At 34.1% G+C, this 18,984-nt stretch overlaps 2 protein-coding genes across 2 annotated transcripts in view; both read left to right on the forward strand.

Annotated features, from left to right (window-relative positions):
* LOC148615711 (tyrosine aminotransferase-like) overlaps window positions 1-3,617 on the forward strand; it is a 34,383-nt gene extending 30,766 nt beyond the window's left edge. The window contains exon 12 of the mRNA XM_088582226.1: window positions 485-3,617. Coding sequence (XP_088438352.1) covers window positions 485-619 — 135 coding nt within the window. The 3' untranslated portion in view covers window positions 620-3,617. The remainder of the gene's footprint in view (window positions 1-484) is intronic.
* A 1,173-nt stretch (window positions 3,618-4,790) lies between these two features.
* Window positions 4,791-15,838, forward strand: LOC148615712 (uncharacterized). The gene is made up of 2 exons (XM_088582228.1): window positions 4,791-5,882; window positions 14,943-15,838. The coding sequence occupies exons 1-2, from the start codon at window positions 5,263-5,265 to the stop codon at window positions 15,388-15,390; spliced, it is 1,068 nt and encodes a 355-aa protein (XP_088438354.1). The 5' UTR covers window positions 4,791-5,262; the 3' UTR covers window positions 15,391-15,838.
* Window positions 15,839-18,984: the final 3,146 nt, after the last annotated feature.

Below are 18,984 nucleotides of genomic sequence, written 5' to 3' on the forward strand. Positions count from 1 at the left end.
ACTGCGATTTAATTGAATATTAGAATAATTATGAAGTAGTCAATTAAAACTTTGCATGCTGAAAAAAATAATTGTGATTTGCAAAAGCACTGTATTAAGAAATAGTGGAACAATTTAAAAAAGATATATATTTCAAGGTATCAGGCAGTACAAATTTTCAATAAACCTCTGTTACTGGTACACTCCTTGAAACGTTCACGATTTCCATTTTAGCGTTCGTGCATCGTTTATCGTGCTTTACACATCATTTGCGTTCGTTTAAACGCACAATAGAAGCGTTTGTTGAAACGCATGATAGTAGCATTTGTTTAAACGCATAATAGAAGTGTTCGTTTATCGTGCGTTCGGTGAGCGTTTAGCCTGCGTTTAGGTATCGTGCGTGCGGGAAACCTCAACGTTTCAAGGAGTGTATATATATTTATAAATCAAATGATATATTATATAGCTGCAATGATATGTATTCATTTTTTTAAAATATTTTCAGTGCTTTCAATATCCAAACTGTTTCCGTACTGTGTTGACAATACCCAAAGAAAAGATTGAAACGGCATGTAAAAGAATCAAAGATTTGTGTGGTCAGCATTATCACGATGATAGCCTTTCAGATATATCTCGTTGAACAAACTCTTTGATGGTGATGTTAAAAGTGATCGACCAATAACATTTCTCATCTTTTAAGCAGCTATGTGTTATATAAATGACCATAAAACGCTTTTATATTCTGGTGCAGCTTTGTTTTATCAGTATTTTGAATGTCTGTGTTACACTTTTCTTTTTAGCTAAAACCAGAAATGTTATTTGCATGGTATATTCTTACGTTATCTTACAGACTAATAGTCATATTGAATGACCATACATTTCGTTGTTAAAACTGCATTTATTTACTTACAATCAGTGTTAATTTTATTTTGTAGTTTGTTTGTTTTTGTTTTTGTTTTTTTTGTTTTGTTTTGTTTTTTGTTTTTGTTTTTGTTTTTGTTTTATTAAGTACACATTTGAACTTCATTCAAATATGAATTGACCAATGAGGGTCGTTCAGATTTTATTTTAGCCTCTCTCGCCCTTTCTGTGTTTAAATGTTAAATTGGTAAGGTTAGGAAAAGTGCTATAGACAATCTATTTAGATTAAAAAGGAATTGTGTTTTGTTTTTTTTTATAGAAAGGGATCCTCCCCGCCTTCTTTAATATGAACCCAACAATCAGTCATTACATTTTGTGTGTTCTTTTTTCTGATTTCTTTGGAAAAAAAATTGAAAAAGAAAACTGGGTGGGTGTATACATGCATTATACTGTGTGTTATTCACTCAAGATACAGCTATTAACAACCATTTCATATGAAATTCAGACACAATGGTCCATGGTAAAGTGATTCATGGTATAGAAAAACCCATGGATCAGACAATGCTTTTTTGGTCTACATATGCTATATTTTTTATGTGACAATAGTCCTTTCTGTATTTAGATATGTACTTTTGGAAAACTTCACTTTCAACTCCCACTAAAATCAACCAAATCAAACCAAATCAAGAACGTTAACTCTTGCAAAGTGCTAATATCATGTACAATCTATATAAATTTTATCTCAAAAGCGCAACTGTCAAATGAAAAACTAAGACTGTTTATGCGATCTATAACGGTTTCTGAACAGGAAATAAAACTGAGTTCCGTGAGTTTTGACATGCATGAATCACCTCCTGTCTGAATTTTATAAAGACTGCTTCTTAAATCCTTTCATGAATCTCATTTGATAAATAATGCTAGTATTATAATTGTTAAAGGTCCTGATTCATGGACATTGGAAAAATAATGCAGACTTGTGTAAGATAACAAGTGGTGCAAGTTAGTGAAGAAGTGAAGATTTTCCATCTAAAGCTGGGTTGGTTTCTCCCATGTCCTGGTTACACCTATGAGAGTTTTGTCATGAAACTTTTCATTATTAAATTTTCATGGAATTAGGTTGATTTATACATATTTTATGGCTTGTAATTTTATAATAATACCGTTATTTATTCATAATAGAATGTTTCAGTGTTAACTTTATAATAGGAATCTCATTATTTAAGAAAACTATTTATCTTGTATGTCTTTTTAATCAGTGTGATGGTTGTTTTATATGTAAATTTGATGAAATCCTATAAGTAATTATTTTGGTTGTGAAACTCTTATTACCATCAAACAAAATAAAAATCACTTTCAGTTCTAAGGAAACAGGACAATAGACCCATTCCTGATAACCAATGACATTTGTCATTCAATGAATCCTAGTTGCAATGATGGGAGGATGTCTTGATATAATCTAATTTCAGAAGTAACATGCATTATGATTGGATAAAAAAAAATGTTTACCGTGTGATAGACCAAAAGTCATCAACTTCTTAGCTCACCTGGCCGAAGACCATGTGAGCTATTGCCATCACTTGGCGTCTGTTGTCGTTGCCATTGTCGTCATTAACAATTTTTCAAAACTCTTCTCCTCTGACACTACTTGACCAAATGGAACCAAACTTGGTATGAATGTTCCTTGGGGTATCAACTTGGTATGAAGGTTCCTTGGGGTATCCTGCATTGAACTGATGTTGGAATTTTTGATCAGTCGAAAAACATGAGTGCCGTTACTAAAAATAGAACATAGTGATCAAACAGCATTTGTTTTGCATATATCTCCACAACCATAAGGTATAGCCAAATTCTGACACAAGCAAATGTTTTCAGCATGATGAGGTCTATCTGTGGTCAAAATTTCTTTTTAATCTGTTAAGCCATGTTGGAGTCATTGCCCTTTGTTAATGTTTTTACTGGACTAATCAGAACCAAATTGGTATGGAGGTTTTCTTAGGGTGTTTTGCATAGAACTGATGTGGGAATTTTGATCCGTAGAAAAACATGGCTGCCCTTACTGAAAAAAAAAACCTAGGGTCAAACAGAAGTTCTTCTCACATATCTTTATAACCGTTAGGTTTGGCCAAATTCTGACAGGGTTGAAGTGTTCAGCGTGATGAGATCTATCATTGGTCCAATTTTTGTTTTAAACTGTTAAGCCATATTAGAGTTATTGCCCTTTTTTATGTTATCCATTTTTTAATGTTATGTCTTTCAAAATTCTTCTCCTCTGACACTACTTTACCAACCTGAACCAAATTTGGTATGAATGTTCCTTAGTGTGTTTTGCATAGAACTGATGTGGGGTTTATGATCCGTCGAAAAACATGGCCTCCATTACTATAAATGGAATTTGTCATTCCGCAAGTAATTACTAAAATTGTTCCTAAATTAGTAATTATATCTGTTATTCCGTAAGTAATTACTAAATTATGAACAATTTTACATGTTAAAGAGATATTTACCTGAAAGTTGAGGTATGAGATTGAATCTCACATTTATGATATATGAAGCAGCTGTAAATGTGTTGATTGTTAAACTTTTTTTTAAAATTACCAATGAAATCTAGCTCAATGTGTTACTTTCATTTGTTAATCATATTTTGAATTATTAATGATTGTATGCTAATTTGTCAATTCAATCATGTCTTTTATTATTATTATTCAATTTGAGTTCAAATAAGTATGATGCTGTTTTGGATAAATATTTGTTTTGACAAAATGAAGTTGTGTTTGTTATTTGGGTTTGCGTTTGTTTTCTATATTGTTCTGTTTTGTTAGATTTGAATGAAGAATCTGACATCTCAGGATATTAACTACAATAGCCAACATCAATCAAGGACTGATAATCAGAAGAACAATATATGTTTTGACATCAGTGAGGCTCACAATAGGGTGGGAATCTATTATTTTATTGCTTGGGGTCAGATAATATGCAGAAAACAATTACTTAGCATTATGCAGCGAGGTGCCATACCACTTACGGAAGGCTGTGATTGATTTTGAGGGGTATGACTTTTCAGGAATTAGGGGTTAGAAATCGGCACTTTCTTATGTCCAGACAATAACATGAAAGTAAATCTCTTTTGAATAATACCTTAAGGTGCCCAGCCAGCGAAATATGGCTAAGATTAACTTTGGTTTTTTACCTAAATTAAGAATTTGGGGTCAGAAACAAGCATTTCATAATGTCCACATAATAACGAGTAAAAGTGAGAGTATGGATCTCTTTGAAATTGTACCACATGGTGCCATACTACCAACAAAAGACAGTGATAGATTTTAGCTCACCTGGCCAAAGGCTCAGACAGTACTTTTTCACATATATCTTCTAAACCGTTAGGCTTAGCTGAATTCTGACATGGTTAAACTTTTTCAGCATGATGAGATCTATCTGTGGTCAAATTTTCATTTTAATCCGTTAATACATGTTGGAGTTATTGCCCTTTTTCAACATTTTTTTGGCTATTTTTGATGTTGTTTATTTCAAAAATCTTCTTCTCTGACATTATTTATATATCTTATTTAGATAGACGAATTTTAATGAACATTCTTACTATAGTGACATTCGTTAACTCATATTAGCATTCAGTTGTATTTATACATGTATTTTAAACTAGTCACTGAATTATTTAAACCCGATGACGTTGTAAAGGGGTAGTTTCCACATAAAATAGAAAAATCGACAAATATCGTAATGGCCTCGGTGAAGGCTCAACTTAACGATATCTTTTCAATCCACCATAGAATTTTTTGTGATCGATGAAATGTGCGTTACATATTATCGATAATTTATCAATCGAATGATGATGATCGGTTTGTTAAACGTTTTTGTGGTTATGTACGTTATCGATTCATTTGTCGATATACATGCAAGTAACAACAGCTTAGTGTGCACAAAACAATAGTCCTTTGAGAGTTTTTTTTAGTTTCTGAATTCATGACACTATCATGTATCTAAACCTGTGGATGTGTGCACGTATTTGATAATGATCATCCAGATTTTTTCTCAGTTTTGCTGTTTTGAAAGCAATCTGGCCGATTAGAATTAGTGGTTGAATGACATGCAAAATTCTCCTAGTATATTGAATTATTTCTCAAATTAGAAGATATAATTACTGTGCATATTGGAATACCAGGAGTATAAGGAAGGTGATACTATTTACCGTTTTTAATTCTAAGCAACAAAGTATGACTTTTAAATAATTGATTCGATTACAATTTTCCGCCAGGATTTAGTTTCATAATATATATCCGATGTCAATAAAATATCTGGAAGATCTAGAAGGAAATATGTAAAGAGCGAGCCGGGTTAGAGTGGTATGTGGATTTCTACAATCCCATAGCATCAACAACGATTAGATTGTCCGCAACAGTAGTGAAAATGGCATTAAACCAGACTTTGGATGGTTTTGTTTCTGCAAGCGTTACTTCAGAAAAAGACGATAATGTCGGTTCATCAACGCATTCCGTTCTTTCTTTAAGTTCACAACAAATCTCCAATATCGAACCAGAGGATGGGTATTCTTTGCCATTGTATGGATTAGCAGACGGAACTTTTTACACTTTACATGTACCAGCACTTGCCTGTATCAGTGTGAGTTTTATATCAGCAGTTGCTATTCTTGCCTATTCCTTCACTCATCAGAAAGTTACAACGTTTTTCAGTTGGACTGCAAGTGAGAGATTCGTGGTCTATATGGCTGTATGTGACGCTTTATTTAACACGGCACATTTTAGTGATCATTTTCATATCGTGTTAACAAAACGACATCCAGCACCAACACTGTGTGTTCTCTATGGATTTATGTTGGCAGAGTTTATTTCAGCACAAAATTTGATGGTGAAAGTCATTGCCATTAATGTCTTTGTAACCGTGTATTTCCGAAAGAAACTAAAGTTTGGTCGATGGGACCATCGTTTACATGTTTATATTTTCGGACTACCTGCCCTTGGTGCATTGGTTGCGGTTATCCTGGATACTCTTGGACCAAACGGATCCTTGTAAGTTATCCTCTGTAGCTTATTTACTTTCATGTGAAAATCCCTAAAATCTATGATTTTGTGAAATTGAAGAAAAAGACCCCAATGTAAAGAACATACGCACGATCGAGCCACATGCACGAGAAAAGACATTTATGTATGTGGAATTTATATAAAATGTAACAAACTTCATAATGGAAGTGCACTGTAATCAAAGTATTATACCGTAAATCTCATTTTTACTGTAGACGGTTGATTTCTTTTTACTTTCAGCAGAAGATGCCTTAAAAAACAAAAAACTTCAATAAAATTAAAAGGTAAACATTGTTGAATTGTGAGTTTTAAACTAAGAATCTTTCTGTAAAGATAAAAAAGAATGAAACATTATGTCAAGTTATGAATAGAATTTTTTTCTATGTCGTAAAGTATTTGGTAAATGTTCTTAAAACTGACATTTTTTTCAACGAAAAATCTAGTTACAGTTTTCTATTTGTGACCGTTTAAAACAGATCCATTACCGATCTTAGCTTAACAGTGTCCATACAGACATAATCATCATTTAGGCACCGACCATTTTTATACTGACGGGGGCGTGGGATTTTCAATGTTGCTCAATAATTTCTTTCTGCTCTTTTTAAAATTATTTTTTTCCAATACCAATAGAATTATAATTTTTTTTCAGGAATATGGCATGATTTTTTTATTTATTTATTTATTTATTTTTTTTTTTTTTTTTTTGCTGGTCAAATATACGATAACAATAAATGAAAAATATATAAACATCAAGGGAGAACATATGAAAGTTAAGACTTAGATAATCAGTTATTTTATTCTTGTTAAGACTAAATAAAATTAATTAATAGGTTTACATCTCTCGCTCCTAAAATTTTTTTAGATGGGTCGGGAATTTCAAAATCAGGATTTTTTTTTCACTTCAGTTTCTTGTATTTAGGCACTATAATACACAAATCTTTCAATTTTTTGTGACCAAAATAATGTTTCTTCTCTGAAACTGACGTGACTTGAATTTAGAACATGTCTATACGCCAAAAAGATAAAATTAGGCCAGAAAATATCTGGTAAGGTGTAAAAAATAAAAAATAACATCCTCCCAACAACCCCATGTTTTGGTGACGGTTGGGTGAAATTAACTTGGCCTAAACAAGACATGGCTTTGTATGTAGCCAGGAATTGATGCGAAGTTGCTTCTTTTTTCTAAACCATACAGAACGAGAGTCTGGGACCTGTGCAGGGAGGCAGCCCACGTCACATTCAATTATGCACAGCCAATCTAGTCTATAGCCCTTTAGCGACCCAAAATATATCATTCAGGCAAGAAGCAATCTATGAGTAAATTCATGATTGTATATTATTTAAAATTCTTGCACACTTATACAGAAAATAAGGGTGACAGGAGACAACCTTGGCGTATTTCTTGTATGTTCATCGAAGGATGGTGAGAGTGTTGAATTGTGGAAGACTTGGCATTTGTTTTGTTTTTGTTTTTTTGTTTTCTTTTTTGTTTGTTTGTTTTGTTTTTTTGTTTTTTTTTGTTTGTTTGTTTGTTTGTTTGTTTGTTTGTTTTTGTTTTTGTTTTGTTTTTGTTTGTTTGGTTTTTTTGTAGAGTCCTTGGTTAATCTTTACAATTTGACAGGGATTCCACAGTATCTTAGTACCTTCCAAAATACATTTCTGTGCTAAGGCCTTCTTGAAATCCACAAAGTTTATGTGGAGGGCTGATTGCCATTCTATTTACTCCTCGATGATAACCCATAATGTGGAAATTGGGTCAATACATGATCGACTGCATCGGAATCTGGAGAGTAGCTTAATTCCTCTCCAGTTTTTGGCAGTTGCTCTGGTCGCCCTTCTATGGAAGCATAATGATGAAGGTAAAACTCCACTCCTCAGGGATTTCCACTGTTTCCCAGATGTTTTCAGACAGATCATGCTAGGTGCTGTAGGGCCCCGTGCAGGTCCGAGTGTCAAAAGAATATGTGAAATATTGCTGCTTGGGCGTTTAACCCCAACAATCAATCAATCATTCGAGATGTTGTAGGTTTTTTTCGGGTTGATCTTCAAGACCAAAGGTGGGAATTTGGTTCGGTCCTGGGATATTTTCCCGTCCTTATTCGTAGGGTTTTGATGATTTCATCCTTCGAGATTGGGCCAGTATCAACATTAAGGTCTTCTCCAGGAGGTAGATCAGGAGCATCTGATATATTTTCTTCATTTAAAAGTGGTCGATCTAGGTTTGTTATCACATTGCCATTTTTGTCGTTCACTGGTTTTGATGTGTTGGTCTTTCTATCCGCCAGTTGGCGTGTGATGGTGTACGCAGTTTTTGTATCATTTCTGCCCATTGCATTCTTTGCTTTTGAAGCCAGCTTGTTGATGCAGGTCCTTTTATCCTGTCTAGTCCTTTGTTTTGTATATATCATTGTGAGGTAGCCGGAATGCGAGTTCTCCACTTTCGTTGATGTAACCCATTCATTCCTTCCCCGTGATGAGTTCTCCCTGTGTTATCTTTTCAAACTTTGGCATTCATGTCACCCGTTACAATCAAGATGCCCCAAGTGTTATTAAATCTATGGTTGCTTGGAGCTGGTTTTAAAACTCTTCTTTGTCCTCTTCCTCACTACGTTGGTATTAGAAAAGATTTTTTAATATTAGAAATTCATTTTGTAATATCACAAATTCATTCTCTAATATTAAAAATTCCTGATTTAGTAATATTATAAAATATCACACATTTTGTAATATTAGAAAATGAATTTGTAATATTAAAAGATCCATTTGCAATATTGCAAAATCAGTCACATTTTTTAATATTACAAAATGATTTTCTAATATTAAAAAAATCGCAACTGAATACGACAAATCCATTTTCTAATATTAGAAAATCAATTTCTTATATTAAAAAAATCGTTTTTAATGTTAGAAATTCAATTGAATTTTTAATATTAAAATAGTGTTTTGTGATATTACAAATCTAATTTGTAATATTAGAAATGAATTTGTAATATTAAAAAATCATTTTTAATATTAGAAAACACTTATATTTTCTAATATTACAAATTCCTGATTTAGTAATATTACAAAATATCACACATTTAGTAATATCACAAATTAAATTTGTAATATTAGAAAATGAATTTGTAATATTAGAAAATGAGTTTGTAATATTAAAAAAATCGCTTTGCAATATTGCAAAATCTATGGCAAGCTAAAGAAGACAAAAATTTCTGGATATTGATATCCATTTAGTTGCTCATTATAACATGAATTTTTCGACTATAAGCTGTTATATGGCAAGCCAAAGTAGACAAAAATCAATATTTTGTAATATTAGAAAATGAATTTTTAATATTACAAATGATTTTGAATATTAGAAATTCCTTTTGTAATATTAAAAATTCATTTTCTAATATTATTACTTGAGGAATTTCTTTTTGCAAATCTTATATTTTCTATGGGATCGTCTGCTATTTTACCCATGCTTCTGTTGCACCATGCGTCATCTTTACCTACAACATTAGACACATCTAATTCTACTAGCTGGCATTTAACCAACGGTATCCATTCTAAATTACGATATCTTGCTCTGTCAGATTTTACTTTTTAGCTTTAGTCTTATCTGGTTACTCTTGATTATGATGCAGTCGGGGATATTGAGTCAAATCCTGGCCCTACCTCCTGTAGTATTTCGGAATCGTCGTCGACGGCTACCGAGGACATCTTACATAATGCGTTTCGTGATTGTATAAATTCTTTTCCGTCGTTCGTTCACTTGAATATTCAGAGCCTTGTTCCAAAATTAGATTTAATCAATGTTGAACTTAGTAACATTGATATTTTGTGTTTCAGTGAAACTTGGCTAAGTCCAAATATAGACAACAATGATATTTTATTAAATAGTTTTCACACTCCCTTTAGAAATGACCGTGATGATAGTAGGGGCGGGCGTAGTTATTTATGTTAAAAATAACTTAGCCGCCACTGTAAGGCAGGACTTGTTTGTCAGGGGTGTCGAAGGTTTATGGGTTGAGGAAAAATATCATTACGAATTATAATATAATTCAACTAGTCAACGAGCCGACTCATTATACAGAAAATAGCAGTTCTTGTTTAGATCTGGTTATTTCGAATCGAGAAGATTTGGTCGATCTTGTTCATGTCGGTCATTCTTTTCTCGATTCTATGACAAGATGTCACTGTCCAACTTATGGACTTATTAAAATTGAAAAAGCGCAACATATATGTTTCAAGCGTCGGATTTGGTTATGTGATCGATGAAACGAGTTTCGCGACAAATTACATTCTGTTGATTGGGATGCTATCATTTCTGATGCAAATAACAACATTGACACTCTCGTCGAGTCTTTCACAAATATTTATTAAAAACCGCTTTGGAAACTATCCCAAATAAGGAGATAACTGTCCGCTCCGCCGATCCGCCTTGGATGAATAATACCGTGTGTCGCGCTATATGCAAACGCCGTAAATTACATAATAAGGCTAAAAAATCAAATCTACCCCAACATTGGGCCGATTTCACCCACTGTAGGAACCGTACGGTGAATTTAATTCGAAAACAGAAACAGGATTTTCTGGATAGTTTGATCAATATCCCGAGAACTAATACTTCTGACGTCAAAAATGGTGGATTACAGCCTCTCGAGTAGTCGGTCTTAAAACTCGAGACTCTGATATTCCTCCATTGAAGTTGGGCGATTCTATCGTCAGTAGTGACAAAGAAAAATCGGAAGTTTTCGTCAATTTTTTTCCTTCAATCTACAATCTAACATAGTTGATGATAATGAACCTGTACCCGCTATTGAATCTGTCCCTGACAGACAACTTAACAACATACATATAACAGAAGATGATGTGAAGAATGTTCTTCAAATCATTGATGTTAACAAGGCTCTTGGTCCTGATGACATAAGTCCTAGGTTGTTGAAGATGGCTTTTGATATACTTTATAAGCCTCTTTGTGTTATTTTTAATTTAAGTTTATCTAATATGTATTTTCCTAGTTCTATTGTCCTATATCTCTATTGTGTATTTTGAGCAAAATCTTTGAAAAACGTGTGTATAAATACGTAATGAATTTTATTTGTAATCTGTTTCTTGAACACCAGTCTGGTTTTACCCAAAAAGGTTCCACTGTCAATCAACTATTATACTTAAAATATGTTTTTACGAGAGCTTTAGATCTGGGGAAGGATATTCGCATTGTATTTTTCGATATCAGTAAAGCTTTCGATCGTGTTTGGTATAAGGGTTTGGTATATAAGTTACAAAAATGGGTATCACGGGTAGTTTATTAACTTGGTTTTGTAGCTATTTGAATGGTCGAAAGCAAAGGGTGGTTTTAAATGGCCAAGAGTCTTCTTGATTATCTATAAACGCTGGTGTTCCTCAGTGTTCTTTTCTAGATCCTATGTTATTTTTATTTTTTATTAACGACATCGTTGATGAAGTGAGTTGTAACATAAAACTTTTCGCTGATGATACTAGTATTTATGCTATTGTTGATAGCCCTCTTTTGGCATCAATATCTTTAAATTCTGATATGCTAAGAAAGATGGTTAGTAACATTTAATCCGAAGAAAACTGAATCTATGATAATATCTAGAAAGGTTGACCCCGACTATCACCATCGCTTACGTATGGATGACAATGTCATTAAGACAGTTCAGTCTCATAAGCTTCTAGGTCTTATATTTTCTAGTGACGGTTCTTGGAACGAACACGTCAATGAGGTCATTAAAAAGGCATCTATACGCCTGAATCTATTACGTCGATTAAAATGTTTTGTGGACAGAAAGTCGCTCGAGACTATGTATTTTTTTCTTTTATTGGTCCCATTCTTGAATATGCCGACGTCATTTGGGATAAAGGTCATAAATATATGAAGGACAGATTGGAGCAGATTAATTATGAAGCAGCACGTACTGTAGCTGGTGCTTCGAAATTGACCAGTCTAAATGTTCTTCTGAGAGAGACAGGGTGGGAGACGTTAAGAGAAAGACGGACAAATCACAAGCTTGTATTATTTCACCAGAGGGTCAACAGTGCTGCCGCAGCATATTTCTAATTTAGTCCCAGCGTCCTTTGGCAATACTCATACATATGGAACCCGTAATGCCAGCAATCTTGTAAATATTCCATCAAGAACTAGCTACTGTCATAACAGTTTTCTTCCTTCCTCCACTAGACTGGAATCAACAACCGGCTGATAAAAGAAATTGATGGTTATCTTGTTTTAAAAAATATTAAAGAAAAACTCACCCTGTACCATTTTTTTATTGTGCGGGTAAGAGGATGGGGCAAATTTTTCATGTCAGAATTAGGATCCTGAGTAGTGGACTCAATGCACACTTGTTCATGAAAAACTTAGTTGAGAATCCTTTTTGTTCATACTGTAACCAAGTTGAAAATTCTGAACACTTTTTTTTCTATTCTGTAGCAGATTCGACGATCACAGACGTAACATGAGTGCTAAATTATCATATGACCCTATTACGATCAGTAAGATCATCTTAGGTGACAGTAACCTCTCTGATCGTGAGAATTCCGATAATTTCATTGTGATTCAAGAATTCATTTTATCTACTAAAAGATTTTCTTGCTAGATCTACGGTCTAGACTATCCATAATCTCTTGTTTCATGTATGTACTGATTAAAATGTGTGGTATCCTTTGATTTTGTCATATTGCTTATAACAGTTGGCTTCAAATAACTTGTGTATTGTGTATAAATTGGTCATTATTATCATCATCACCATTTTCTGAATCTAACTGGTATATGCTAATTAACATCTCTGATAATGTCTTTTTATGGGAGAGGAATTTATAAAAGTGTTTAACTCCTGTTTTCCAATCCCTATATTGTATTACATTTGTATCTGTCATGTTCATATTTCCTAATAAAATACTTTTTACAAACAAAAAAAATCGTTATTGAATACAACAAAACCAATTTCTAATATCAATTAGAAATTCAATTGAATTTTAATATCAAAAAACGATTTTTTTTAATATTAAAAAAGGGTTTTGTAATATTAGAAATCAAATTTGTAATATTAAAAATTCATTTTTTGATATTAGAAAACACTCATTTTTGTCCTCTTTGACTTGCCATAGAATTTCTTGTGTCATACATCAATAGAATCGGAATCTGTACCAGGCAAAAAATCTTTGCTAATCTGACATTTCATTTCCTTTTCCAGCAATATTTGGGACAAATACATTAATGCAAATTTTCTTGCCGAATTTTAACAAATTTGGTTGCGATTAACAGGTCGGACAAAGCATTTTATAGTTGAGTGGAAAGATGTCAGGAAATGATCACGTGATTCGCCAGGAGACATCCCAATAAATCGAAAGTAGAAAAATCGCGTATTTTAAAACGTATGTTATCAAAGAAATCTCATAGAAAACGTATTATAGCAATTTAAGTCATTTTAAAACAGTTTTACTGTAGAATGCAACTTATTTTTTTTTTAATTTCACTTAAAACGGCCTGAACTGTCCTGCGTTGCTTGAAGTAATCGGAAACCTGCGGTTACTATATCCAATGAGAAGCCTTACAAAATCGTGATGCGAAAATTCATTTGCATATTCAAAGGATTCTGTATTTGCATAAACAATTGACTTTGTGACAAACTTGAATTATGACTCACAAAATTGACTTTTGTGACACAAAATGACTTTTGAGACACAAGACAGACTTTTTCTCACAAAATTGATTTTTGTGCCACAGAATTGACTTTTGTGACACAAAATTGAAACTTTGTGGTGTGTTGTAAATTTTGTCAGTCTGAATTTATTTTTGTTTAACAAAATTTACTTTTCGGCGCCCCGTAACTGTCGATCGAAGAAATTGGTATGTAAAAAATTCGCGTTTTTTTTAAAAATAATTATTAATAACTATATTAAACCAAAGGCTATGTGGATAATTTATTAAATTTGTGCCAAATACATCCTCCCAAGTCAGGGTTTTGAGTCCACCCTCGCTTCCTCAAACCCTGACATCACTCATTCATATTTAGCGGGTATCGTCCAGCCAATTCCGATTGGTTGCTTGTCCGGGTGGGAAGCACCAATGAAAATTGATTTAACATAAAATGTCTGTGGAAAGGTAAACAATAATACGAGGTAATGGACGATCCGATATAGTAACTGAAAGTTGTTTGATGTCACAAATGATGCAATATGAGAAATGTGATATTTGTAGATTCTGTATGGGGTCTTTACTGAAAAAATGACATTCTGTGTAGCCATTTTGTAAGTTATATCGAAGAGTTTCTAGTACGAGTGATTTGACTGGATTTTGGACCCGGGTTAAATTTAAGTAACTCACTAGATGGCGCTGAACGATACCCGCTAAATATGAATGAGTGATGTCAGGGGTTTGAGGGAGCGAAGGTGGATCAAAACCCCGACTTGAGAGGATGGCAAAATAAAGAAATATTGAAACACTCAAACAAACAAATCCAACATTTAACCCTGTAAAGAGTATTATTTTTTTTAATCTTGCATACTGGTTGGTTTAATGTGCCAAAGACAAGAAAGACTGTGTACTTTGTGTAAGAATGGAATAGGGGATGAATATCATATTTTATTAATATGCAATAGTAGTGTAGTAACAGAATTCAAGAGCAAACTTATTCCCAACTATTATGTAGTATCCAAGAATGGATAAATTTACAAAAATACTTACCTACTGTTATATTGAGGTTTACAAACAACTAGCTCTTTTATAAAAAATCGGTCAATTATTTTAGTACGAGCATTGCTTGTCTGTTCTTTCTTGCCATGTATGATTTGTATATGTTTGACCTCATGTTACACATATAATGTGTCTGAGCGTTATCAATAAAGTTTACAAAAAGATCCATGAAAATGAGAAATATTTAGTCATAAAAATCTGTAGCTATTGTTGCTTCCATTGATTTCCCTTTCACATGAACTACAGCACAAAATAATGCAATATCAAAGATAACTACTTTGATGAATTTAAAATTTAATATGACTTTAGAATAAGAAATTATGTAATCGTTCTTATTTCAGTTGCTACTTTGACGGCGTGAAGGGACAGACTGCAGGTATATTCTTCACCACAATACCGATGTTCGTTATCCTTACGATAGTCATTATACTCTACATCTTCAGTTGGATCAGAATCTATCAAGAGACACGACAGTTGAGGAGATCGTTAGGACCAGCAGCTTATGCCAAGACAGTTGCCCATAGGTCGGCCAGGACCATGTCACTATTTGTTACGGCATATCTTATCCAATGGTGGGCTTTAGGTCTTTATGGTATGTGGCAGCTAGTGGCTGAAGTGCCTCAATTGCTGTTTAACTTTGTAACGACATTTTCCAATATTGGCGGAATACTTAATGGGATTGTGTTCATTATTATAATGAGAAGAAAACGTATCGATGGCAAATCTCGACAGTACGAAAAGTCGGTTAAGGACAAAGCTAATACCCAAACTATAACAACCATAGCATAAATTACCTTCAGTTTCCGACACAATGACTCAAATAATTAGTGGCCCTTTTGACGCGTGCACCTTCTTTACTTCAAACACGTTTAATGTGTATTTCATTTCTGTTTTGTGAAAGGTTGTTGGAATATTACTATTATGAAAATAATGATATTTTACATCCTAAAAAGTGGCGCCCCTTACCAGGTGTCTCTGAAATTCAATCTGATCCAATTTTTATGGTTACCAAATTTTAACATTTTTAAAGTAAAATGGGATTTTATAAAATAAATACTTACCATCAAAAATTCTGAGTAAGTCTATATGCGCAAGTCAAGCAGGCGGAATCCCCTATATAAAAATATCATCCAATGGGATGATCTTGTAGTAGCCCTCTACCCTTTATTCATCCGTTTAATTTCCAAAAGCAAGCAAGAAGCTATACAAAAAATAACAGGGATTAAGGGGAGGCTGGGGGGACCTAGAATTTATGAAGTATTTATTTTATAAAATCCAATTTTACTTTAAAAATGTTAAATTTTATTACAATAAATACGTTACCATCATACATTCTGAGTAAATTTTAAAATAAATAAAAAAAAAACACAGAATCTAACGTAAAGCGGAATCCCCTGAATCAGAAGATGCAGGAGGTAAAACATCTTTTTGTGTCGTTATCAAAGCTCTCGGCTTGGGAAGATAATGATCTTAGGTAATGAGAAATTAAGGAATTTTCAGTTCTCCAGAAACCTGCTGATAAAACTTCCCGTAAAGAAGTATTATTAAACAGTGCCCAAGATATAGAAATAGTTCTAACACCGTGGGCTTTGATGTTCAGACTAGACAGATTCTTCACTCGAAGAATTGTAAGCTAACTGAATGGTCTTACAAATCCAGGTAGCTAATGTTTTTGCTAATAAATCTTTAACATTTTTCTTAATAGGAATAAATAGCCTAGTATTGGTCTTAGCTCTAATACTACGGGTTCTTTGTAAATAAATGTGTAAAATTCTAATAGGACAATGTAGTTTACAAGTAGATTCAATAGGCAATGAAGGTATAACTATTGGCTCTGAAACTCTATTAAGAATCTAATTTTTGGCTATAAAAAGCTGGATCAGTTAAAAGAGTGACTGAATATTTATCTCTATTGAACCGTAGACATGAATCAGAAATAGAAAGAGCATGTATTTCGCTTCTTCTCCTGCCTGAAGCTAATGCCAGTAAAAACCAACATTTATATGACAAAAATTTGATATCAACTTCTTCAGCTGGTTCAAAAGGAAATGTTTTTAATGATGATAAAACCAAACAAATTCCAGGAAGGAATTAAAACCTTCTGTCTAGGACGTTCAAGAGTAAAATTCTTAACTAAAATTAATTAAAAGAGAAATGTACTCATTACTACCAAAATCAGGACCACTAGACAAGTGGGTAGTTCTGGAAATAGCAGAACGATAACCTTTAATTGTGGAAGGAGACAATGTTTTATCTCCAAAAAGGTAGACAAGAAATTCCGCTAACTGCTGAACATTAATTTTGAGAGGATCAATTTCCTTCTCACTACACCAACTACTGAAGATTGTCCACTTAGCATCGTATACGATGTTGGTAGTCTCTGGCTGCTCGTTCAGAAAAGCCTTTCTCCTTGAAACTATCCATAAGAGAAGCCACGCAAAAAGATGTAGATTCTCTGGATTGGGACGAAGAATCGTGCACTTGAACTGGGAAAGAAGATTGTGTCTTACCGGTAGTAAGAGTGGACGAGCACAAGATATGTGAAGAAAATCTGGATACCAAGCTTGCTTGGGCCAAGCTGGAGCAATAAGAATGATCAGACATTGCTCCGAAGCAATCTTCCGAAGAACTGCTAACAGAAATCTGAACGGAGGGAATGCATATTCGAACATTCCTTCCCAATGAAAACTCATGGAGTCTACTGCATAAGCTTCTGGGTCTGGGACAGGAGGCACGAACACCTGAAGTTTGAAGTTTAGACTCCAAAAAGGTCTACATGAGGAGACCCCCAATGAAGAGTTATTGCTTGAAATACTGACTGGAGAAGTTCCCATTCTGTATTCACTGGGGCTAGAGTTCTCGATAGAGAGTCCGCTAAGACATTGAGTTCCCTGGAACATGACGAACTACTAGCTGAAGCTGATGTTGATTGCAGAAAAAGAAGAATTTCATTTGCAAGAAGAAATAGCTTGAAACAACGAGTACCCCCTCGGTTTTTTAAGTAAGCAACAACCGTCGTATTGTCGAATGCAAGAACAAGAGACTTGTTTTGCAGAATATGCTGGAAATGAGAGATTGCCAGAAGAACTGCTTCCATCTCTAGAAAATTTGATGTTTTCTTTCAGTAAGTCTGGGCTCCAGACCCTGATACTGAACGACCTTCCAGATACGCCTCCCAACCGAGGTTGGAGGCATCTGTGAATAGTCTAATTATGAACTGAAAAGGACGAAAGCTGGCCTTTCAAAACATTCTCCTGAACAGTCCACCATAAAACGTGGGGAGACAATTCCTGAGGAATAATTGGAATTTGATAATCCCAATTATGAGAAGACGGGAGCCAATGTGGAAGTAGATAAAATTGGAGAGGTCGAATGTGTAATTGACCAAGAGGAATAGTATCTGCTAAAGAGTTCAAGAGACCTAGTAGCTGAGAAAATTGGCAAGCAGAAACTGTTTCCTGAGAAAGAAACTTATGAATTTTCAAGCTGAGGTCCTGAAATTTTTCCTTAGGAGGTAGAACTAGTCCGAGATGAGTCAGGTAATGTTCTCCCAGAAAAGTAAAGTCCTGAGAAGGAATTAGATCTGACTTTTTCCAAGAAATTATGAACCCCAGGGAAAGAAACAGTTTGGTGGCAAGATCCGTGTTTACGAGAAGCTTGTCCTGAGAAAGGTCTTTCAACAGAGAATTATCTAGATAAGAATGAATCTGAATGGCCTGAGGGTAAAGATGTGCTATAGCAGTCTGCATAACTTTTGTGAAAACTAGAGGTGCAGTAGATAGGCCGAACGGTAATGCTCTGAATTGGTAAAGCTTGTTGTTCCAGACAAAACGAAGAAATTTTCAGTAAGGACATAATGGAATATGGAAATAAGCGTCTGTCAAATCCAGGGAAGTGGTCCACATACCTGGAAGTACTGAAGCTCTGATAGAACGATTGGTCTCCATCTTCAAATGGGGAACAACCAGATAAAGGTAGAGAATGGACAGGTCGATGACTGCTCTCGTTCCTCCTGTTTTCTTTGGAACAAGGAAAATCCGAGAATAGAAACATGGGTCCATTGAACATACAGGAACTTCCTCTATTGCTTTCTTTGTCAAAAGACAATCTTATCTCTGCTGACAGAAGAGATATTTTTAGCAGACGAGTCGTGTTGGACATTGGAATAGGAACTGGTAAAAGTGGTAGTTCCTTGAATTTTAGAGTTAACTCCCCCCTCCCCCCAAATTACTGACAATACCCAACAATCTGAGGTAGTATCTTTCCATTTTGACAGAAAATGGGTTAACCTCCCCTACTGGGATTTGAGAAAGAGGGAAAAAAAAACCTCTGGAGTTTTGTCAGTAACGTACGGGAGGGCAACTTCCTAGGATTAGACCACTT

This window comes from Perna viridis, chromosome 5, assembly GCF_037379345.1.
Source record: "Perna viridis isolate PV_CMFRI_1.1 ecotype Kerala chromosome 5, ASM3737934v1, whole genome shotgun sequence".
In the NCBI taxonomy this organism is placed as follows: Eukaryota; Metazoa; Mollusca; class Bivalvia; order Mytilida; family Mytilidae; genus Perna; species Perna viridis.

Excerpts from the sequence above, each read along its gene's own strand:
- LOC148615712 (XM_088582228.1), top strand. The coding sequence starts at position 5,263 with ATGGCATTAAACCAGACTTTGGATGGTTTTGTTTCTGCAAGCGTTACT. Across the intron at positions 5,883-14,942 it reads CTTGGACCAAACGGATCCTT|TTGCTACTTTGACGGCGTGA; the intron begins GTAAGTTATCCT and ends TTCTTATTTCAG.